This window comes from Plectropomus leopardus, chromosome 8 (assembly GCF_026936395.1).
Source record: "Plectropomus leopardus strain MGB_pleo_1.0 chromosome 8, ASM2693639v1, whole genome shotgun sequence".
Lineage (NCBI taxonomy): Eukaryota > Metazoa > Chordata > Actinopteri > Perciformes > Serranidae > Plectropomus > Plectropomus leopardus.
In genome coordinates, this window is record NC_142183.1 from 3050893 (window position 1) to 3075983 (window position 25091).

The 25091-nt window shown below is 40.6% G+C and overlaps 3 protein-coding genes across 3 annotated transcripts in view; 2 read left to right on the forward strand and 1 right to left on the reverse strand.

Annotated features, from left to right (window-relative positions):
• mgat4b (alpha-1,3-mannosyl-glycoprotein 4-beta-N-acetylglucosaminyltransferase B) overlaps nucleotides 1-25091 on the reverse strand; it is a 120001-nt gene that overhangs the window by 25783 nt on the left and 69127 nt on the right. Inside the window, exons 7-8 of the mRNA XM_088080743.1 lie at nucleotides 12382-12457; nucleotides 5950-6064 (exon numbers count right to left, since the gene is read on the reverse strand). Of these exons, the coding sequence (XP_087936869.1) occupies nucleotides 5950-6064; nucleotides 12382-12457 (191 nt within the window). The remainder of the gene's footprint in view (nucleotides 1-5949; nucleotides 6065-12381; nucleotides 12458-25091) is intronic.
• LOC148188818 (uncharacterized) lies at nucleotides 16926-18261 on the forward strand. The gene has a single exon (XM_088080741.1). The coding sequence runs from the start codon at nucleotides 16981-16983 to the stop codon at nucleotides 18004-18006; it is 1026 nt and encodes a 341-aa protein (XP_087936867.1). The 5' UTR covers nucleotides 16926-16980; the 3' UTR covers nucleotides 18007-18261.
• On the forward strand, nucleotides 18730-21183 carry LOC148188819 (uncharacterized). The gene has a single exon (XM_088080742.1). The coding sequence runs from the start codon at nucleotides 19593-19595 to the stop codon at nucleotides 20577-20579; it is 987 nt and encodes a 328-aa protein (XP_087936868.1). The 5' UTR covers nucleotides 18730-19592; the 3' UTR covers nucleotides 20580-21183.

Consider the following 25091-nt stretch of genomic DNA (forward strand, 5'->3'; position numbering starts at 1 on the left):
TTTTAATTTTAAATTCACACCAAAATATAAAAGTTTATTATTATTATTATTATTATTATTATTATTATTATTAATAATAATAATAATAATAATAATAATAATAATAATAATAATAATAATAATAATAATAATGTATTTATTTATAATAATAAATCTATTAATAAATCTTAATCTATTTTCATTTTAATAATTCTAATAATTTAATAATAATATTGTCCTGGTCTCCAGGACAATATTAGCGTCCTGCAGCTCGATGATGTCGGAGTCTCTTCATCACCGTCTGCTGTCCGACTCAGTTTCTCTCTTCAAAAAGACCAAAGTGTGTGTGGTGAAGGACGAGCGACCAACACACACTCCTCTATTAGCTTCACTGTCAGATTACCCATAATGCAACAGTTTCATCAGCCTCTCACTAACCAGGAGAATCACATCTGAGGGTCCGTCTTAATGAAGTCGCCACGCTGAAATAAGAGTTTATTTTCCAACTCCGTCAAGTGTTCTGCTTTTTGTTTAATAATGGAATTAAAAGGTTGAGTTAAGCCTCTAAAATAAATCTGGGTGTGTGCGTCCCTGCGGGTTTCAGAGAGCACAGCACACACAATGACATAATTGATTGTTTTCTCGGCTGCAGTTAGTCGAATCAATAATTCACACTTAAAATGTTTAGTTTCTTTTGATGGAGGATGCGACGCCTCGAGCGGAGAGACGAGCTCAGACTGATCGGTTATCACCCAGCGAAATCTTAAATACTCGTGTTTTCACCTCATTACGGATAAATAATTAAGCGCTAATGTTTTATAATGAGACTGGAGCTGATTATTGGAGGAGCGAGTTAATCGCCGCGCTGCACTCTGAAAATATGATGTTTACTTTTTCTGTTTCATGACTCATCATTATTTTCATTTCAGTTTTTCCGTTTATCAGTGATGTGAATCAGTGGGTTTGGAAACAGAGCAAAAAAAGGGAGAAATGTTCGTCACAAAACGCAAAAAAGTGATGCCTGCCAACTACTACTACTATTACTGCTACTGCTAATACTACTACTGCTACTGCTAATACTACTACTGCTACTGCTAATGCTACTACTGCTACTACTGCTACTGCTACTACTACTACTGCTACTGCTACTGCTACTACTACTACTGCTACTGCTAATACTACTACTGCTACTGCTAATACTACTACTGCTACTTCTGCTACTGCTACTACTACTATTACTGCTACTGCTACTGCTACTACTGCTACTGCTAATACTACTACTGCTACTGCTACTGCTACTACTGCTACTGCTAATACTACTACTGCTACTACTAAATGCTACCACTACTACCACTGCTACTATTACTGCTAACGCCACCACTGCTACCACTGCCACTGCTACTACTACCACTGCTACTGCTAATACCACTACCGCCACTACTACTACCACCATTACTGCTATACCACTACCACTGCCACACTGCCACCACCACACCGCCTACCACCACTGCCACCGCTAACGTTAATACCACTGCCACTGCTACTACCACTGCCACTGCCACCGCCTAATACCACCACCTGCTACTACCACCACCACTGCTACCACACTGCCACCATTACTACTACCACTGCCACCGCCATCACCACTGCTACCACCATCACTACCACCACTGCCACCACCATCACCACTACCACCACCACCACCACTACCACCACCACTACTACCACTACCACCGCCACCACCACCACCACCACTACCACCACCACCAGCCACCACTACTATTACCGCTTCACCACCACTGCTACCACCTATACCACTATTACCGCCTCTACCACCACTGCTACCACTGCACCACCACCTACTACTACCACTACCACTGCCGCTACCTACTACTACTACTACTACTACTACTACTGCTACTTTTACTGCTTCTACTACTACTACTACTATTACTGCTTCTACTACTACTACTGCTACTGCTACCAGTATTACTACTACTGCTACTGCTACTTCTACTAGTATTACTACTACTTCTACACTACCACTACTACTACTGCCGCTAATACTACTACTACTATTACCACTATTACTACTACTACAACTACTACTACCACGATACTACTTCTACTGCTACTAACGCTACTACTACAACTATTACTACTACTACTACTAACGCTACTGCTACTGCTATAACTACTAATATTATTACTACTACTTCTTTAAAAGTGGCCTGAGTTTGACGGAAAAGCGTTATTTTTCTGGAGGTTACATACGTGCTGTTTTTACGACACCAGTCTGTAGTTAGAGGATCTGCTGTGAAACATTGTCATTAAAAAGTGTTAAAATGCTTTTATTCGAGCTCCGTGTATAAAAAAAGTTAATGAGAGTTTTAACAAGAGAACCAGGATGATGAAACTCAATCTGAGGAGCCCAAAACACCACAGAGAGATTCATAAAGTCATCGCACTCACAGTTATTTTCTCCTGCAGACAGAAACACGAATATGTTTGGCTGACGGAGCGTCTTTGTTTAAAAAGTGGAGCCAGTTTTGACTTTTCAGCCAGCAGCTTTTTCGGAGCAGATCTTTAGATCTTTGTTGCATTAACTCTCTGGCCGTCTCTGAAGCGGCTCGATTCAAAAATGTCCAGCAGGAAAACAGACTGTAGAGCTGTTTGATTTGGATAAAGTGCAGAGTGAGTATATTTTTAAATTTCCATCAAAAACTCAACAAAGGCCTGAAATATTCTGGTTTACAGATGAGAGAAAATTAAAAAGAGGCTTTTTAAGGCTACAATCAGACTGCAGGCAAACCAGACTTGCCTCCAAATCAGATCTTGAAGACAGAAATGTAAAATAATAAAACTAGTCCTGCCCGGCGAGATGTGACCGCGACTACACGCAGACTTCCGAGGATGTGGACGCCACGACCGTGTGCTCAAAGATCACAGACTTTTATATTGGTGCAAACTTTACCAAAAATGCAAATAAACAGGAAAAAAAATCAGCTCTGTAACGTCGTGACACAATAATTAAAAATGTCGTTCCTTCGTTCATATGAAGTTTGTTTTGAGGACGTAACCAGAGGAACCTTTACGGGGTCACTGAAAGTGTTAAACCAACAGAAACTTTTTCATGACATAATTTAATGTTTAATTTCACATTTTGTGCAGATGTTTCAGTAAAAGGTCGAGATGTTAAAAGTCTGTTTCCAAAAACTGAGACGGCTCCTTTAAACTTCTGCAGGTGTTTGACCGCTCCAGTTTTTAGAGTTTTTATTATTATTATTTTCTATTATATTTATTATCATTATTATTATTTAAAGCTATTTTTCAGTTTGAGGTGATTTTGTGTCGTCTGGTTGTTTGTTCAGCAGTTTGAAGCTTCTTCTCGTTGCCGGCTTCAGTAATGACGCGGCGAGCACTCAGGGACCTATTAGAGGGAAGTGGAGCAACAAAGCCTCATGGGAAGAAAATGACGATGGGTAATTTTGTGTGTGTGTGTGTGTGTGTGTGTGTGTGTGTGTGTGTGTGTAGAAGCTGGAGTTGTAAACGTGGAAATTAGGGAGAATAAGCCCTTGGAAAAAACACACATTTTTTGTGTTTTGCTGTTTGTGTTTTGTAGCATTTAGTTGAAATTTCACTCTCTCTCACACACACACACACACAGACAGACAGACAGACACACACACACACAGACAGACAGACAGACACACACACACACACACACACACACACAGACACACACACACACATTCTCTCTCTCTCTCTCTCTCTCTCATATACACCATAACGACATATCCTAGCTAAGGCCCAAATGTCCTTAAATTCAAAAAATGTCCTAAAATCCAAAAAATGTCCTAAAAACCTATAAACGTGCTAAAATCCAAGAAACATCCTAAAATCCATGAAACATTCTGAAATCTGAGAAACATCCTAAAATCCAAAAAAACATCCTCAAATCCTAAAAATGTTCTGAAATCCAAGAAATGTCCTAAAAACCTATAAAAGTATTAAAATCCAGAAACATCCTGAAGTCCTATAAACTTCCTCAAATCACAGTAAAATCCAGGAAACGTCCTAAAATCCCATTAACACGTGAGGGGCCGCTGTGAGGGGCCGCTCTGAGGGGCCGCTGTGAGGGGCCGCTCTGAGGGGCCGCTCTGAGGGGCCGCTGTGAGGTGCCGCTCTGAGGGGCCGCTCTGAGGGGCCGCTCTGAGGGCCGCTCTGAGGGGCCCCTGGCCTGCTGTCACAAACGTCTCCTTTAATCGCCGCAGCCAATTTTTTCACATTTTCCAGGTTTTTCAAGGCGTTTTCACACGAATCCTGGACGTTTATGACGTTTACTCAAACATGAGTGACACTAACAGATATTTTTGATTTATAAAAAGTAAAGTTTCCAATCTGAGACACATCGCTTGATTTTATCTGTTTCAGATCCGAAATCTCTAATCAGTAAATCAGTAAGAAATGTTCTGCTGATCGGACCTCCGACTGCGTCCGTCTCTCGCCCGCCCGCCCGGCCTCCATCTGTCGGAGCTGGAAACAGATCTGAGGGGACCGTCTGAGTCCGGATCAGCTGCTGGTTCCAGCAGAGTAAGTCCCGCTCCTCGTGTCAGCGCGGGCTGATTGGATCCAGGAGGACAGAAGTCATTGATTAGTCTTGGCAGAATAATTAGAGAGCGGATCAGACGGACGCTGACGCTTCAATTAATCTGCAGGCTTTAATTTAACCATCAGACGGAGCTCTGCGCAGCTGGACGACCCACTTCACTTTCCAGTTTCACTTCCTGTTAGATCCTCCGCACTTCACTGCCTCGCTGACGGCTTCAACGCAAACTTCTCGGCTTTTATTCTCGACCTTTGGGAACGAGTGTAGCCGCATCTCATCAATAAAATCACTCCATCACTCTGTATATCTATAAAAACTTCAACACAATTCAAAACTAGAATAAAAGTTTGACCAAACTTCAAAGTTGAAATCTCCTCTAAACTACTGCAAACTACTAAAATACAAAATAATTAAATCAGCCGCAGTTATAAATACAGCAATCGCCATAAAATGAACAAAATACTGTTATAATAAAGTTAACCAAAATACTGTTATAATGTTAAAGTTAAGTATACAGTTAAATAAAGCACTGTTATACTAAAGTTCAATAAAGTATTGTTATAATTCAAGAAGTCAAAGTGGAATCAGTGCTGCTTTTATTCTGAAGGACATGGCCCATCTCGGGCAGGAAGTGTGGATTTAAAACTTCCTGTCGACGGTTGGATGAAAGTTGTAACACACCAACATTTCAAAGTAAAAGTGGCGCTCCACAACATGGTGAAGCAGCGTTTTGTTATGATGCAGCACAAACCTGGAAAAACCTTCCAGACCAGGTGTGAAAAGCCCCGAGCTAAAAACGTTTCTTTTTTTACACTGCGTCCTCCGCCCGCTAATGACTACAAACTTATTTTTAAACTTGATTTTAAATAATTTTAAATTCTCTTTTTATCTTTGCACCTCTGCACTTTTGCTGTTTTTAATTGACTTTTTATTTATTTATTTAAAAAAATAATAATTTAGTAATAGATTTTACCTTGTATGTTATCTCTCTTCTCTTTTATTTTTAAATCTGTATCTTTTATTATTTGTAAAGCACTCTGAATTATGTGCTGTACAATTAAAGCTGCCTCGCCTCGCTGCACGCTCACAAAATCTGACTAAATATTTAACTGTCAGCACAGAATCTAAAGAAATGGGCTCTTATGTTGGTATTAAACCTCAGGAAACGTCAGCACACGTCTGAGAAGCTGCAGCCAGACCACTTTATCACCTTTCTGTCAAAGATGACTCAAATCGATTATCAAAATAAGAGCAGCTTACTTCCTTCTTCCTTAACAAGCTGCTGCAGCGTTATTTTGCACATTTTCAAGGTTTTCATGATGCGGCTCAAACACGGCGTGTTTGTGATGGCAGCGACTCACCGATGAAGCCGAGCTGAGAGAACTCGAGGATCATCCACTCCTCCGACGGCTGCTGCAGAGCGAAGTTCTTCATGGTGGTGAAGTAGTTTGGACGAGCGACGATATCGTCCTCCAGCTGTGAGACACAGAGACACGGAGACTGATGAAAGAAGTACTCAGATTCTTTTACTTCAGTATAAGTGCAAATACTTCAATGTAGAAATACTCATTTCTAATTAAAAGTCTTGCATTTAAAACTATTCTTAACCCTTTTGAATCTGGATCTATGTCACCTTTCTTGTGCCGCATTCAGACGCCACAAATATTAAAATCTTTAAATTCTGAAAAAAAAATGATTTCATTTTTTAAGAAACAGGCAACAAGCAACCTAGCGAGAAATGTCCCGCAAAATGCAAGAAATAGATCATTCTTTATGAAGAAGCACAGAAAAAACAGCTAATTATTTCTAACTATCATAATTATATATTTAAAATATTTTATTTTCAAACTATGTATTTTTTAAGCATTTATTTAGGTCATTTCCATGTTTTCTTTCTAATTTTTTTTTTTTTTTAGTTTTTTTTTCCTTTTTTCTTTGCTTATTTTTTCAGGCTTTTTTTTTTTTTTTTTTAAACTTTTCACTAAATTCTTTTGCTAAAGTGCTTAAGTTGTTCATTCGTGAATGGACTCCACTTGTATAGCGATTTTGTCTTTTTAACTACTCACAATCCTCTCAGACTACATGTCACTTTCACCTTTAATTAAAAACTAATAAAAACTAATAAATAAATAAATAAATAATAGTTTTTAAACAAATTAATAGAATAAGATAAGATAGAAAAGTCAACAGCCAGTTTTAACAGTAATTCTTATTTTGATTTTAGTTTTCTGGACATTTTCTCTATTGTTAAACTCAGAATTTCTCTCTTTTAAAATTAATTTTAAAGTCATTTTCTCGGCACCTTTTCCTTATTTTTTGCAGGACATGGGGTCATTTTTACCAAGTTGCTCGTTGCCTTTTAAGCAATGTTTTCAAAGGTTTAAATACATGTGAAAGGCATCTGAACGCAGCACGAGAAAACTGACGTCACTACGGGTTTTGAAGGGTTAAAGGGACCACGGGAGCAGATCAGCAGTGATTCAGAAAAATCCACTTTTACCGCAAAAATCTCCTGAAGCCCTCAACTCTGATTATTCAGATTCCTGACAGACATTTACATCGTCCTCTTTTATCACGGGGGAGTCGACATGGAGTAATTACCACCTCCTCCTCCTCCTCCTCCTCCTCCTCCTCCTCCGCTCGTCACTTCACGCTGCCGAGGAAAAACTCAAAGTTCAGGGCGAGTTTAGGTGTCAAACACGGAGTCTGGCTCTGTGTTCCCGTCAGAAACGCTCGGTGTGGGAGCAGCTGGAGCTCCAGCAGAGATGATGGCGGGAAAGTTTTCTCCATCAGCGGAGAAACAGCCAGAAAAATAACACAGAGCTGCAGATCACGGCGGGATCCGCGTACCGAGATCCAGCCGGTGCGAGAATCACTGGAAACTGTCTTCTGTCACAGAGCGGAGCTGAAAACGCTGCTCATTTCCACCTGGGTTTGGAAAATACGACACACCTCTTCTATTTTTAACATCACCTATCTCTTTAGCACTTCTCTTTGTTCCAGCTTTAACTGAAGAAATGTTCCTTCATTTACTCTGCTTCCACCGTAGAAACTTTTTAGGAACTCAAACTTAATTTACATTTCAATCAGAGGATCCAGGATCTACATTTAACTCCTGCAAACCCCCCAAAAAAGAATCTGATATGTGCAGTTTTGCTTTGAAGGAAATCCTCGACAAATATCACAGGCGAAACTCTGCAGTGTTGGATTGTTTTATCAATGCATCGAAGGACTTCGAGCGTGTAAATCATGAAAAGTGGTTTAACAAACAGTTTACTTTTTCGTGCTTATTGTCAGGTAATTTCCTTGTAACTTTATTTATTTGTTTTAGACAAATTTTGAGGCTGTTTCTTGTTAGACTGACGCTGCTCTCCCCGTGTTTTTGAAAGAAATCAAACCAATTTGCTCAGGCCTCAAAGGGTTAAATCTGCTGCCTGAGTCGGAGGATGATTTTGCTGTTTAATGTTCAAGCTCTCTCTGAAATCTGATTTTTTTGAGAGAAGTTGACTGAAATCCGTCAACATGTGAGAGATTTCTCTCTGTATTAACCTTCAGCAGGTGAACTCGGCTTCAGTTCAGCACCTGATGGAGGTTTTTCAGACTCAGAGGTGTTTTTCTCCCTCAGATGTCGGACCGAGTCTGCCGTCTGTGTCTTCTGCTTTTCATCTTTAAAGGGAACAAAGACTCGTGTGATGAAGCCACAGAGACGCCTCCATTAACGTCCCCGTCAGTCTCGCTGCGCTGCAACAGTTTCATCAGCCTCACAGCACCAGCGGGATTACATCACAGACACTTTTTATTTTAATGGTCGTCGGAGACATCGGCTGAAACCGTCCACTCATGCTGCTGAGATTTCACACGTGCCGTTCAGTCACTTTATTTGGGGAGAGGATCGTATCGCACACGCTGCAAATTCAGCATCATGTGTTCGGTAATATTTATGGGAGCCTTAAAAGATTTTAACAACAACAATAATGATAAAAATAAAAATAAAATAAATATATATATGTATAAAATAAAAAAAAAAAATAACTATTATGATTACTATTAGTATTATTATTATTAAATTATTGAATTATCCATCCATCCATCCATTTTCTTCCGCTTATCCGGGGTCGGGTCGCGGGGGCAGCAGCCTAAGCAGGGAAACCCAGACTTCCCTCTCCCCGGCCACTTCGTCCAGCTCTTCCCGGGGGACCCCGAGGCGTTCCCAGGCCAGCTGAGAGACGCAGTCTCTCCAGCGTGTCCTGGGTCTTCCCCGAGGTCTTCTACTGTTGGGACGTGCCCTGAACACCTCACCAGGGAGGCGTCCTGGAGGCATCCTAATTAGATGCCCGAGCCACCTCATCTGGCTCTTCTCAACGCAGAGGAGCAGCGGCTCTACTCCGAGCTCCTCCCGGATGACCGAGCTTCTCACCCTATCTCTAAGGGAGAGCCCAGCCACCCTACGGAGGAAACTCATTTCGGCCGCATGTACCCGCGATCTTGTTCTTTCGGTCACTACCCAAAGCTCATGACCATAGGTGAGGGTAGGAACGAAGATCGACCGGTAAATCGAGAGCTTTGCCTTTCGGCTCAGCTCCCTCTTCACCATGACAGATCGGTGTAGAGTCCGCATTACTGCAGACGCCGCACCGATCCGCCTGTCGATCTCCCGTTCCATCCTTCCCTCACTCGTGAACAAGACCCCGAGGTACTTAAACTCCTCCACTTGGGGCAGGACTTCGTCCCCGATCCGGAGGGGGCACGCCACCCTTTTCCGACTGAGAACCATGGTCTCGGATTTGGAGGTGCTGATTCTCATCCCAGCCGCTTCACACTCGGCTGCGAACCGATCCAGTGAGAGCTGAAGGTCACGGCCCGATGAAGCCAACAGGACCACATCATCTGCAAAGAGCAGGGACCCAATCCTGAGGTCACCAAACCGGACCCCCTCAACATCCTGACTGCACCTAGAAATTCTGTCCATAAAAGTTATGAACAGAATCGGTGACAAAGGGCAGCCCTGGCGGAGTCCAACCCTCACCGGAAACGAGTTCGACTTACTGCCGGCAATGCGGACCAAGCTCTGGCACTGGTCATACAGGGAACGGACAGCCCGTATCAGGGAGTCCGAAACCCCATATTCCCGGAGAACCCCCCACAGGACTCCCGAGGGACACGGTCGAATGCCTTCTCCAAGTCCACAAAGCACATGTGGACTGGTTGGGCAAACTCCCACGCACCCTCAAGGATCCTGCCAAGGGTCCAGAGCTGGTCCACAGTTCCATGACCGGGGCGAAAACCGCATTGCTCCTCCTGAATCCGGGGTTCGACTATCCGGTGGACCCTCCTCTCTAGTACCCCCGAATAGACCTTACCAGGGAGGCTGAGGAGTGTGATCCCCCTGTAGTTGGAACACACCCTCCGGTCCCCCTTCTTAAAAAGAGGGACCACCACCCTGGTGTGCCAGTCCAAGGGCACTGCTCCCGATGTCCACGCAATGTTGCAGAGTCGCGTCAGCCACGACAGCCCCACAACATCCAGGGCCTTGAGGAACTCCGGGCGGACCTCGTCCACCCCCGGGGCCCTGCCACCGAGGAGCTTTTTGACCACCTCGGTAACCTCAGCCCCAGAGATAGAGGAGCCCACCCCTGGGTCCCCAGGCCCTGCTTCCCCAACGGAAGGCGTGTCGGTGGGATTGAGGAGGTCTTCGAAGTATTCCTTCCACCGATCCACAACGTCCCGAGTCGGGGTCAGCAGCGCCCCGTTGCCACCATACACAGTGTTGACGGAGCACCGCTTCCCCTTCCTGAGATGCCGGATGGTGGTCAAGAACCTCTTCGAAGCCGTCCAGAAGTCGTTTTCCATGGCCTCGCCGAACTCCTCCCACGCCCGGGTTTTCGCCTTGGCGACCGCTGCCGCTGCACTCCGCTTGGCCAGTCAGTACCTGTCTGCTGCCTCCGGAGTCCCACAGGCCAAGAAGGCCCGATAGGACTCCTTCTTCAGCTTGACGGCACCCCTTACCGCCGGTGTCCACCAGCGGGTTCGGGTGTTGCCACCCCAACAGGCACCGACCACCTTATGGCCACAGCACCGGTCGGCCGCCTCAGCAATGGAGGCACGGAACATGGCCCACTCGGACTCAATGTCCCCGGCCTCCCCCGGGACATGGTCGAAGCTCTCCCAGAGGTGGGAGTTGAAGCTCCTTCTGACGGGAGACTCTGCCAGACGTTCCCAGCAGACCCTCACAATGCGTTTGGGTCTGCCAGGTCTGACCGGCATCCTCCCCCACCATTGGAGCCAACTCACCACCAGGTGGTGATCGGTTGACAGCTCCGCCCCTCTCTTCACCCGAGTGTCCAAGACATACGGCCGCAAGTCCAACAATACGACTACAAAGTCGATCATTGAACTGCGGCCTAGGGTGTCCTGATGCCAAGTGCGCTAATGGACACCCTTATGCTTGAACATGGAGTTCATTATGGACAATCTGTGGCGAGCACAGAAGTCCAATAACAAAACACCACTCGGGTTCAGATCGGAGGGGCCATTCCTCCCGATCACGCCCCTCCAGGTCTCACTGTCGTTGCCAACGTGAGTGTTGAAGTCCCCCAGCAGAACGAGGGAGTCCCCAGAAGGAGCACTCTCCAGCACCCCCTCTAAGGACTCCAAAAAGGGTGGATACTCTGAACTGCTGTTTGGACCATAGGCACAAACAACAGTCAGGATCCGTCCCCCAACCCGAAGGCGGAGGGAGGCTACCCTCTCATTCACCGGGGTAACTCCAACGTACAGGCACCGAGCTGGGGGGCAATAAGTATTGCCACCCCTGCCCAGCGCCTCTCACCAGTGGCAACTCCAGAGTGGAAGAGAGTCCATCCCCTCTCGAGAAGACTGGTTCCGGAGCCCCAGCCATGTGTCGAGGTGAGGCCGACTATATCTAGTCGGAACTTCTCAACCTCGCGCACCAGCTCAGGCTCCTTCCCCACCAGAGAGGTGACATTCCACGTCCCCAGAGCTAGCTTCTGCAGCCGAGGATCGGACCGCCAAGGTCCCCGCCTTCGGCTGCCGCCCAGCTCACATTGCACCCGACCCCTACGGCCCCTCCTACGGGTGGTGAGCCCATGGGAAGGAGGTCCCATGTCACCTCTTCGGGCTGTGCCCGGCCGGGCCCCATGGGTAAAGGCCCGGCCACCAGGCGCTCGCCATCGAGCCCCACCCCCAGGCCTGGCTCCAGGGGGGGGCCCCGGTGACCCGCGTCCGGGCGAGGGGAACTCCGGACCATTGGTTGTCATCATCATAAGGGTCTTGTGAGCTACACTTTGTCTTATTTAATTAAATGTTGGAAAATTTGTATGTTTAATCAGTCATAGTGCTGTTTTTATTTATTTATTTTTTTATTGGTGGAAAATGTGTGTTTTTAATCAGGCTTAGGCCCACAACTGATTACTGTTATTGTCAATATATTGTTGTTTTTATTTATTCATTATTTATTTATTTAAACAGATTTGTGTTTTTAAATAGACTCAGGCCCAAAACAGCTGTTTTGGTTCGGGCCTGAGTCGTTTCACATAAGGTCAGCCTAAATTTTCGGGGTCTTTCAAAGCTCTAAAATGAATCCACCAAAAACCTAAATTATAAGATATTGAAATTAGTAAAATTATTGCATTAAAAATATTGTACAGTTTGGCTGATGGCAAACATTTCTTAGATGTTGTTTTATATGTTACTATAACGTCACGCTCACCACTGAGTTTTTCATCCTTTCAGAGAGTGGAACGCTTTTATTGTGAAGGGGATTTCTTTCCTACCTGGACGTAGTAGGTTCCTTTAGTCTGAGCGTACATCATCAGGAAACAGTAGTCAAGGTTCTGCTTCGTCCTCCACCTGGAGGGGAGGAGGAGGAGGAGGAGGAGGAGGAGGAGGAGGAGGAGGAAGAAGAAGAGGAGGAGGAGGAGGAGGAGGAGGAAAAACAGGAGAAAACAAAGATTAGCAACAAGAAAAACAGTTTGCCTTCCTGTAATACACACTGACACACACACATGCACGCACACACACACACACACACACACACACACACACACACACACACACACACACACACACGCAAACAGGAAGCTGTAATAACAGGCTGCTCAGTGGTTAATCAGAAAAAAGCTGCCAGGGACAAAAGATTCAATGAGCTATGAGATCTCACACACACACACACACAGACACAGACACAGACACAGACACACACACACACACACACACACACACAGACACAGACACAGACACAGACACACACACACACTCTCCCAGTGTAACCAGTACAGCAGTTGTGGGAAACGCAGCGCTGCATCGTCCTCATCATTTCATCGTGTCCTGTCTTCTTCTTCTTTCATCATATTCTGCAGCTGAATTCATCAGCAAACTGTTTATTACGTAAAAGTACCACAGTGTAGAAATACTACAGTGTACTGCACTCAAAGTCCTGTTTATCGTGATAATTTGGGTTTTTTGATGTAGGTTTTTATGAGGTTGTTATTCACAGTAAGTGTATTACAGTAAATGTGGCTGTTCTGCGTTATTGTGTGATTTTGGTGAATCTAAATTAACCCTTTGAAACATTATTGGTTGGATTTCTTTCAAAAACATGGAAAGAAAGCAATAAACAGAAAGCAATAAGCAAAAATGACCCAGAAATTAGTAAAAAGTACAATAAAATTACCTGAAAATAAGCACAAAAAAGAGAAACAAGAAACAAAGAGAAATGTAAAAAAAAATATAATGACCTGAAAAATGCCTAAAAATCGAATTACTCTAAAAAGAATAATTTTAAATATACAACTATGATAATTAGAAATATAGTTTTCTAGAAGAGTTTCCAAAACAATTGCAAGAAATTTGTAAAAAGTAAAAAAAAATGTAGCTTAATTAGCAAAAAACCTGAAAAAAATAATAAATAATAAAAAATAAATAAATACAGGTTTTCAGAAACTTTGAACAAACATTTAACCTTTGAAACATAAACAAGCTGATTTATTTCCAAACCACTGGGACAAAATGTAATAAGAAAGAAATGTAGAGCAAATTGCAATAAATTAGTACAAGGTGATGAGAAAATGACCCTGAAAACTAGCTTAAAAATGGGGAAAATGTCCAAAATTATATTTACAATTATTATAATGATATTATTACTGAAAAAAATACAAAAATTGTTTTCAGGTTTCTTTTCTTTATTTTATTTTATTTTTTTTGTTGTTGATTATTTTCAGGAAATTTTCTTTAGTAATTTCTTGCTCATGTTTCTGCCACTTCTTGTTAAGCGCCTCCGCCACAAGATTTTAAAAGAAATCAAGCCTATTTTTCCAGTTTCAAAGCGTTACATGTGTTATAATAACCTCAAATAACAGCACACGCACAGATAAAACTTGGTGCATGATCACAGAGACAAAGTGATCTTTAGAAATCACACACAAGAAGAAAATGTAAATGTATTCGCCGCAGGGTGGAAAGAGAAACCTGACAACAGCGACAGCTGATAACCAGCAGCTCTTCTTCTCTATTCTGCATTATTTCTGAACATATTTACATACAGAAGAGCAGCATCATCACCTCCATCAGAGGAAAAACACCTGCGGAGAGGCTGAATACATTCAACAATGTTCCTGCTGCTTCAAATTCAGCAGCCAGATCAAATATCTGCTGTTTCTCTCATGAAGATTTTGGGGGGATTAAAGATTTAACGCCACAAGTTTCCATCGATACCTTCGGCAGGTGTGACGGGAAAAAAGCCCCGCAGGTTCATAAACAACAGTCGGTCCCAGAAAGAGCACAAAGCATCAGTGGCGAGTTGAATCAGCGTGCGTTCAGACGAGCAACACGAGAAAACACCCGCTGAGCGTTCACAGCAGCAGGACACTCAGGTGTTTGAGAGCGCCACAGCCGAGGAGAGCTCACAACATGCTTCATCCATTTTTATTATTATTATTATTATATTCTGTACTCAGATATGTTACTTTACTGTGTTTTAATTATCAGAAGAGTTGGTTTTAAAAAGGGACTCAAAACGTTCCTTTTTAGCAGAACTTCTGACCTTTAACGACCTTTGACGCCCTGGGGTTTGTTTCAAATGTAAAGTGCATGTTCAATAAAATCTATTATTATTACTATTATTATTATTATTATTATTATTATTATTATTATTATTATGTGACTTTTAAATTATTCAATTTTCAAATATTATTATTGTTATTTTATTTTTAATAACAATATAATAACAATACAAAAGAAAAGACAGAAAAAAGAAGTTAAAATGTTTTTAAAAGGGAAAAAATAATTTTATCATTATCATCAATATAATAATAAAAATAATAATAGTAGTAGTAGTGTTTTGAAATAAAAAAGCTCCACTTTTAATCAAATTATGTGGGTGTGTTAGTTGGATTTTGAGAAATTCAATTTAGTCTATGTTTATATGTATTTTAAAAGTCCAGTTTTAATCGGACTTGCACAATAATTCGACTTTTTCAGTCGAATTATTCCATGCCAACAGAAAATTAAAAAAAAGTCAAAACATTAAAATTTCTCCTCCACTAAATGGACAGTCTTTGAAAGCCATCACTAAATCTCGAGTGCTTTATGGAAACTGAAAGCAAAAGTCACCGAAACCGACATCGCTGACCTGGAACATTAAATACTTTAAGCAAATAAACCGCTGACTCTTCCAGTAAATAGGACGAATCCTGGATGTGACGTGGCAAAGTGATGTAATTCAAGTTTGCTCAGGTCGTTCAGCCCTGCGGATCAGCTAAGAGCCAGAAATCTGCCGTCACGATACCAAGATTCAGCCCACCGATGAGCTCTGTAAAATATACGCAATGCTTTGATATTAATTATTAAATATATTTACAGATAGAGTTTTTACATGGTGTTGTTTCTCTGTCTTTTGCTGAGATTAATATTTGCTTTTAGCTCCAAACTTCTGTACTTTGGACACACTGAGCCAACAGGAACGATCCACAAACATGTTTATATCGGTCTTCATCCAAGGCCGCTGAATCTGCACTTTTATCTTTACAACTCTATCCTTGTCTGCCCGTGTTCAGTCTCTTCAGTCTGCACTAATCTCATTACTTTTGCACATCCCTAAACCTTTTAAATAGTGTAACAACTTGACATGTGTTGTAATAAAAACATAGATGCTAATGTTTAAACCCTTTGAAAACTGAGCAGATTGGTTTGCTTTCTTGTCAAAAAAATAAATAAATAAAAAACACATGGAAAAGGAAATCAGCAACATAATAAGACACAAAAATTAGTGATAAAAAAATTGCCTGAAAAAGTGCTAAAAATGTACTCTCATTAAAACAAGACATTATTCTCCCAATGTTATAACTTTCTTAATTTTAATTTTATTTTCAAAATCTTTTTTTCTTCAACACGACACCAATATACCATTACACATAAAGGAACAATCTGCATCCTCATACTCTGTTTATTTACTTGGTTATTTGATTTTTAGGTTATTCTCTTTATTTTCATTTGTTTTAATTAATCAATTAATTTGTTTATTTATTTATTTGTATTTTTGTGTTTCTGTTCTGTATTTTCTGTACTGATGTTTTATGTCTGCAGAAAAAATATAATAATCACAGTAATAATAATAATAATAATAGTTTTAAGTTATTGTCTTATCTTACTTTATTTTCATTTCTGCTTTTAATTTTTTTATTTATCCGTCTTATCTGTGTTTTTGTGGTTCTGTTCTGTATTTACTCTACTGACTTTTTCATATTTGCAAAAAACTAAAAAAAAAGATCTGCACAGAAACAATCTGCAGTTGTAGTTTGTTGTTTGCACTCAAATGTAAATACTGATAGCAACATGACATTGTTCCCGTAATGTTATCACGTTTTCCACATATTTATGACATTAATTTCAAAATATATTTGTTTCTTCAAAGTGGCACTAATGTTCTGTCATAATACACATAAAGGGACAATTTGCATCCTCCTACTTCACTTTATGTGTTTTTTTATTTTCTCCTTTATTTTACTTTAGGTCATTATCTTTTTTTTTACATTTATTTTCATCTATTTATTTTTTGTGTTTTTTGCTGTGTTCTGTAACTACTGCAGTGTGCTGGTCGTGCCTGCAGAAAAAAAGATCTGCACAGAAACAATCTGCAATCTTTGTCTGTGGTTTTCACTCGAATGTCGGACTATAAAAGTAAATAAATTGGGCACATTTTGATTCTCTGGACCTCGGACATTCAAGGCCACATGGAAGAAAAGTCAACAATACGCCTAACTTTCCAGCAGCCTGGTTGGCTGCTGGTGTCGTCGCCCTGGTTATATGTGAGGCAGCTGACTGGATTTCATCTCACTGCTTCCTGTTCGCCTGGTGTTCAGTCTGAGCCGAGAAAAATGGGAAACTCTAACTCTTTCTCCCAGGAGGTCTATGACAGTTATTCTCTCGGGCTTTATGAAACCACCTTGCAGCACACGTGCCTCCTGCCAGATATTGGCATAGATAACGCTATGCTGAACTATTCTGGGACCGACTCGAACGCTGTGCTGAAGGCTTACTCCGACGACATGATCCACGCATTGCCAGGCATCATCAGAAACTTGGGATCCGGTCTGCGTTCGTTTACGTCAGTCCCAAACGCCGTCGGAATAGGAGCGCTGGTGATTGCCATGATCTTTGAAATCGCCCTCAAGCTGGACTCAAACCCTTCCACACCTGAAGATGCGTACGACATGATGCACCGTGTTTTTGGTGAAGAGAAAGCTTCAGCTGTCCGGGACACGATGTCAGAGTATCTGAAGCGCCATCGCATGTACCTAAAAAACAACCGTGTGCTGCTGCAGGAACTTAGCACTCTGGAACATAGGCTGAGCGGCGAGCTCACCACGCTGAAGAACTCGATGCTGAATGACCAGCAGCTGACTGACCGCGGGTTAAAAATCTGGGTCAACGGCGCCGCCTTCCACGTGCAGATGTTGCTCCACGGAGCTCGACTGAACTCTCAGTTGGGAGGAAGTCAAATATACAACGCTGCTGCAGTCGAAGCTGCCATCTCTTCGTACCAGGTCGACCTGGACAACTCACTGGAGACACTCAAGACTCGCATGTCCAAAGCTTTTACTCTCACATGGGATCCAAGACTTTGCATTCCATACCAAGGATGCAGCGAGCCACACTGTAACATCCGAAATGGTGACAGAAGCTGTGGATTTGCTCCACACCACTGGTTTAAGACCGACCCCTGTGAACAAGACGATTTGAAGAAGGCTTATATGAATCAGATTTTCTCAAGATACGAACCGATCGTTGGTTCAAAGAGGTATTTTTCACATACCAAGGAAAACCTCGACACTCTGATCCGCCAGAGTGATTCATTCACTGTGCCATCGGCTCCTACATATCAATTTACTTCTGTGGGTTAAATGTCACCCGTCGTGTGTGCGTGCAAACCAATCATCAGAATAAATGGTTGCATTGTTTGATCTTACTTGTTCAGGCGGCTACATGGAAGAAAAATCAACAAATCTACGCCTGAATTTCAAGAGGTCTGGTTGATTCCTGGGAGAAAAAAAAAAAGTTCAACAACATAGATGTTCAAAAAATTGTCATAATTCAGAAAAAAGGCACAGTATTTTTATGAGAATAAAATAATACATTTTTGCAACCAAAAAAATAAATAAATAAAATTACAAAAATAAAGTCGTAATTTAATGATGAAAAATAAATAATATTACGTGATTAAACTGGAAAGATTTACCAAAATTTGCAGATTAAGGGCAGAAAATCAGGTGGCAATTTTTCCACATAAAATTATATTCTGCAGAATAAATGTTGGCATTGATTTCTCTGAAATTTTGCATTGATCTACATGTGATGATTCTGTGAATGATGATTGTGGCTTTTTTTTTTTGCTGCATATTGATTTATGTTGTTATTAAATCATGATGCTCTTCTGACAGCATGTCAAATAAATTTTAAAGCAAAAAAAAAAAAATCCTCTTGTTTTCTTTCTCCTTCCTCCACCAAGTTACACCATTAATCACAGCCACAAACTGTAAAAACAGAAATTATTGTTGGATTTTCAAATTCCCGATGGTCCTCGAACAGATTTTGAGGAGCACATGCTTCCATGAAAAAAAACACAAAAAACAATAAAAATAAAACAAGTCTAAGCTTCAAATTTTGATATTTTGTCATAAGCACTTCATTCCAGTGACAACCTGCAGTCACTGGCTGTGGTCTGAACTCGAATGTTGGACTTTAAAAGTAAATAAATGGGGCACTTTTTTATTCTCTGGACCTCGTATGTTCAGGGACATGGGAAAAAAGTCAACAAAAAGCCGATTTTTTTCTCATAAAATAACACATTTTATCATGGAATATTACTTTTTTTTAATAGTATGACTTTATTCTCGTTAAATAGGGACATTATTTTCATAATATTTCATAATATTATGACTTTTTCTATTGTAGTTTTATTCTCAAAATCTTTTTTTTTTCTTAAAAACAGCCCTAATAAACCATCATATGAAACATTTTGAATATACATGAAGGAACAATCTGCATCTTCATATTCCAACCTCTGTTTATTTACATGGTTGTTTATTTTAGGTTATTATCTAGTCTTACTTTATTTTCACTTTTTTCCTTTACTTATTTATTTATTTGTGTTTTCTGTGTTTTGTAGTTCTGTATAAACTGATCAGACATGATCGTGTCTGCAGAAACAAAAAAGAGAAAAGAAAGCTGTCTGCACAGACACAATCTGCAATCCTTGTTTGTGGTTTTCACTCGAATGTCGGACTATAAAAGTAAATAAATTGGGCACATTTTGATTCTCTGGACCTCGGACGTTCAAGGACACGTGGAAGAAAAGTCAACAATTCGCCTAACTTTCCAGCGGCCTGGTTGGCTGCTGGTGTCGTCGCCCTGGTTATATGTGAGGCAGCTGACTGGATTTCATCTCACTGCTTCCTGATCGCCTGGTGTTCAGTCTGAGCCGAGAAAAATGGGAAACTCTAAATCTTTCTCCAAGGCGGACTTTGACAGGTATTCTCTAGAGATTTATGAAGCCACCTTGCAGCACCCGTGCCTCCTGCCAGATGTCGGCATAGACGAGTCTCTGCTGACATATTCTGGGATCAACTCGAACGCTGCGCTGCAGGATTACTCCAACGAGCTGGTCGGCATGCTGCCAGGCTTCGTTGACAGGTTGGGATCCAGTCTGGGTTCAATGACCAAAATCCCGAATGCTGTCGGACTCGGAGCGTTGGTGATTTCCATGATCCTCGAACTCGTCATCAAGACCCGCAGTGATGACTCATACGTCATGTTTCGGCGAGTATTTGGTGAAGAGAAAGCTTCAGCTGTCCGGGACACGATGTCAGAGTATCTGAGGCGCCATCGCATGTTCATGAACAACGACCGTATGCTGCTGCAGGAACTGAAGAGACAAGAGCATCAGCTGAGCAGAGACCTCACCATACTCAAGAACTCCCTGCTGCACGACCAGCAGATGAGCAACCGCGGCTTCAAAATCTGGGTAAACGGAGCCGCCTTCCATGTCCAGATGTTGATCCACGGGGCTCGACTGAACGCTCAGACGTGCGGATATGAATCTTTCAACGCTCACTCAGTCCAAGCTGCCATCAGTTTGTACCTGATGGACCTGGATCATTTGCAGGAGAAGTTCAAGCATCACATGTCAGGCACATTTACCATCAGATTTTCGGAAGGCTTTTGCACCACCTATGTAGGGTGCATTAGAGCCGACTGTTTCATCACAAATAATGACAATAATTGTCGAGGATTTAGTACAATTCCACTTTCCAATGACCCCTGTGGAGAGCCTGAGTTTAAGGGCGCTTATATGGATCAGATTTTCTCAAGATATGAGCCGATTTCAGGTTTAAAGAGCTATTTTTCAAACACCCAGTTAAACTTAAACTATTTGATCAGCCAGCGCGGTTCATTCACTCTGCCATCGAGAGGTTAGTTTAGTTTACTCACCTTCACTCACCCATCGTGTGTCGAGCGGCCCAATCGGCAGAATAAATGTTACTTTAGTTTTCACCAGCAGTCAACCAGACTTCTGGAAACTGAGGCATATTTGTTGACTTTCCCCCGTGTCCCTGCACGTCCGAGGTCACAAAAATCAAGTTGTGCCTCATTTATTTACTTTTAAAGTCAGACATTCGAGTGCAAACCACAAACAATGACTGTAGATTGTTTCTGTGCAGATTTTTTTTTTGCATTTTTCTGCAGTCGTGACCAAGTCTGTACATTAAATACACAACAGAAACACAAAAACACAAAGATAAAAAAAATAAAATTGTATACGTTTGTCATTGAATTGTATAACTTTTTTTTTCCAAAATTACAACTGTATTCTCAAAATCCACGTTGTTTAATTAATTTTTCAATCTGACCCTAATGACCCTGAAAACTCAGCTAGCTGCTTAGCTAATTTATGCAATGTAAAACGCCATAAGCTTGTGCTAATAACATTAGCATGTTGTATTTGTGGGGAAAATGTTTCCAGCAAGAGACCCATGTTCTGTTTGTGAACTTTGTGAGTTAAAATAAAGCGAATTGGTGTACTTGTGTTTGAAAGTGTCTTTATAAAGTCATGTTCAATGTGTGTTTTAAATGTGACACACATCCACAGACACGGTATGAGTACTCACAAAAGAACTGGCTCTACTTAAAGCCGAGGCAAACTAATCTACCTATATAGTGTGTGGTAGCTCATGTTAACAGTAACCATGTCTAGCTAAATTCATTGTAGATTGTCTTTTAATTTATTTTAGATTATTTTCTTTTTTTCTGTCTTGATCATGTTCAGTTCTATTATTAGTATAATTACCTCTGTGTTTACTGTTACTCACCAAAAATAATAATAAAAATGAGGAAAAAAAAGAAAAAATGTATAAAAGTATATGTATTTCTAAGCTTAATTTATGACTTTGGTCTGTTTTCTTATTCAGAATACTATCGGTGATTGTGCTATTTAAAGATATTTAAAATCTAAATTTAAAGACGCAGTGAGCCGCAGCTGGTGTGCTGTTTACAGAGCGACTGGTTTGTTGTTACTGATATGAAATTAACCCTTCCAGCGTGATGTTTGACCCTTAAATACGCACAAAGAATTATCAGAAAAAGCTCTTTGTGGAGGTTTATGTAGCATGTGATGAACACATGGCATCTGCCTCCTTCAGCCCTGCAGACAAGAAACCCCGGTCCTCCTCCTCCTCCTCCTCCTCCTCCCTCCATCTCTTTTTGCTTTATTGTGCCATAAATAAATGACCCCCTCCCTCCTCTGCACGCAGCAGTTTATCCACAGTTTAAAGTGTTTTTTACTACGGGGAGTCAATAGCCTTTTTATAATCCCGCTGAGGTCTAAAAACAATCCCGGGGAAAAGAGCTTTTTATAGGGAAACAGTAAAGTTAACACAGAAGCAGCCTTGTCTCTCTCGCTCTCTGCTACAGCCGTCGGCAGGGCCGTTTAACGCGGCGTAGGAAGTCAGCTGCTTCGCCACCCGAAAATGAGACACAACATGAACCAGTGTTATAAAATAAAAATAAACGGAGTACACAAAGAAAAAGCTGAAGCGTAAACACAGCTTGATTCTTCACTACGGCCTTTAAAAATGACTTTTAATGTCGTGCAGTCAGTCAGTTCACTGCTCTGTTCTCTTTCTCATTTAAAGGCCTTTTTAAAGTTATCCAGTTCAAAATCTCAGGTACTAAGTGATTTCTGTTTTATCTATTTATTGAGGTTATTTTAGCTTTTAATTCGTCTTTTAATTTGTCTTCTAACTGAACTTTAAATTTTTTATTTTGTCTTTTAATTTTAGCTTCTACTTTATTTTTATTATCCATTATTCTGCCCTGATCCTGCTTATAATAATCATTATTATTGTTGTTGTTGTTATTCTCATTATATTATTAAGTTATTTATTTACTTATTTATTAATAATTTATTTTATTTTTTAATTCATCTTTTAACTTATCTTTTAATTTTTCATCAATTTATCTTTTTACTTATCGTTTATTCTACCCTGACCCTGCTTATTATTATTATTATTATTATTATTATTATCATCAATGTTCTGATTTTTATATATTTTTATGTTTTGTGCAGCGTCAAATACTCACATCATACACATACACACAAAATGTGCTTTTCAAAATCAGTTGATAAAAAATATTATATATTAATAGGATTTTTTAATTTCATTAAGGTTTTTTTTCATCCAAATCATAAATATCAAATATTCATTAATTTTCATAATTTTTACCCTTTAAATGCCAGGTGTTTGTCATGATGCCAATGTTTTTAGATGAAAAAAGAACACAAGAAATTAATTAATTAATTAATTAATTAATACTGCATGCAATATATATATATATATACTTATATATAAATATATGTGTGTGTGTGTGTGTGTGTGTGTGTGTGTGTGTATTATTTCATGTAAAGCACATTTGTAGAAACAATGCAATAAGATGTTCGGTGACTGGCTGCTGATATTTAAAGAGCCCAAGACGTAAAACCTTATTTGTCCCATTTCACCTGATGTCCCACATTACCTGTCCTCACCTTGTCTCTCACTAAAGTCGTCAATCTTTAAATTTAAAGTTCGAGTCACCAGAGTTCACGTTCGGGACGAGATCAGAACCGGCGGTTCTAAGCATGCGAAGCCTCGACTCCGAGTCTCCTGTTACTGTCCTTTACTGTCCTCCGTCTCTCACAGAACGTCCCAGTCCGCTGAGACAACGTTTAATGGGATTCTCCTGCTCCAGTTTGCATACAAACAGTGTTAAAAAAGGACGAGTCGCCGCTGACATCTGTCTGTCTCCTGCTCGCTGAGACTTTTAAGTGTTTTAAGGCGAGACAAGTTTCACATATTTAACGCCGTTTACCACAAACCACGAACACTTGACATTTCCGAAGGTGCAAAAATGGATTTTTAGATTGATTTTCTTTCTTCCAGGCAGCTGTTGGTTTCTGTTTATGATTATGAAAATCAATTTGTGGAAGTTTTGAACAGCTGCAGATAAATATTCATTAAGTCAACTTATTATTTATTGTCAAAGTTAGATTATTAGTGAATTAAAGCAGCCGTGAGCAGCATCAGTAGTAGTGGAGCGTCGCATTAAGAGGTCTGTTGATACCAAATCATGGGAAATTTATCCATCTATGAATATATCTATAAATTTAACTGTAGAGACATAGACCTTCAGCACCTAAAATGACAATGCAATCTTTTATTTTATTTTTTTAAATTATATTTCTTATTTTCATTCATCTTCTAGCTGGACTCTGTTTAGTGTCTCGTATATGTAGGGCTTTGGGTATTATTTTGTGTATTGCACTTTTTAAAATATACATTATATGTTTCTACATTTGAAACCCAATAAAATGTATTAATATTAATATTTGTAGATTTTTATTAATATCAGTGAGTATCAGTTTATGAGCTGGTTGATGACTTTTGGTACATTTTGTTAATTATTTGGTAAAAAATAACGAGATAAGTTTGAAATAGAACTGACAACTTTATCTTTACACTCGTAATCTGTGAACCTGATTTAACCCTTCGAGACCTCAGCAAATAGATTTTTTTTTTTAAGAAAAAATCAGCAGAAGAAGCTACAAAAGACGAAATGACACAGAAATTGGCAAGAAAATATAGTAAAAAGTACAAGAAAATACCTGAAAATTAGTGAATGTATAAATAAATTTTAAAAAGTAGAAAAAGGGAAATGATCTGGACATGCTGTAACATGATTTGAAATATATAATTATGATAAGAGCTAGATGATATTAGCATTAAAAAGTTTCTCTCCAGCATTTTTCTTTTTTCCCTTGACATTTGTAAAGCTTTTTAAAAATTATTTTCTTAATCAGTTAATTTGCAGCAATTTGTTGAACATTTCTTGCCAAGTTGCACGATGCCTTTTTCCCATTTTGCTTTTTGGATGCAAAAACTTCAGAGCTCAATATCTAAAAAACGCTCTGAGCGCAGACAGAACCTCAACCTCGAGTTCAACTTTATTTTGCAGCAAAATGTTTTTAAATTCCTGTGTGTCCTTGACTTTATCCTCCTCATCCTACCTGTTACTTTACTCCTCCTCTGTCTGTCTTTCCTCCTGTCCTCCTGCTCTGTCTCTCCTGTGTTACCACGGTAACAGGGAACATTTTATTAACTAAAGTGATGTCACCTCAATCTGCACACTGACCCTTAAGAGAAGAGAGGGAGTGTGTGTGTGTGTGTGTGTGTGTGTGTTTCCTTTTAGGAGGACAAGAAGGCAAGAGGAACAATTTAAGAGTGTGTGTGTGTGTGTGTGTGTGTGTGTGTGTGTGTGTGTGTGTGTGTGTGTGTCTAGTTAGCTCGCTCAGTGTGGTTCAGAGCCTCATGAATTAGCCATGACAGGCTGACAGACGCCTGGGGAGCTGTTTAACACACACACACACACACACACACACACACACACACACACA

Excerpts from the sequence above, each read along its gene's own strand:
- LOC148188819 (XM_088080742.1), top strand. The coding sequence starts at position 19,593 with ATGGGAAACTCTAAATCTTTCTCCAAGGCGGACTTTGACAGGTATTCT.
- LOC148188818 (XM_088080741.1), top strand. The coding sequence starts at position 16,981 with ATGGGAAACTCTAACTCTTTCTCCCAGGAGGTCTATGACAGTTATTCT.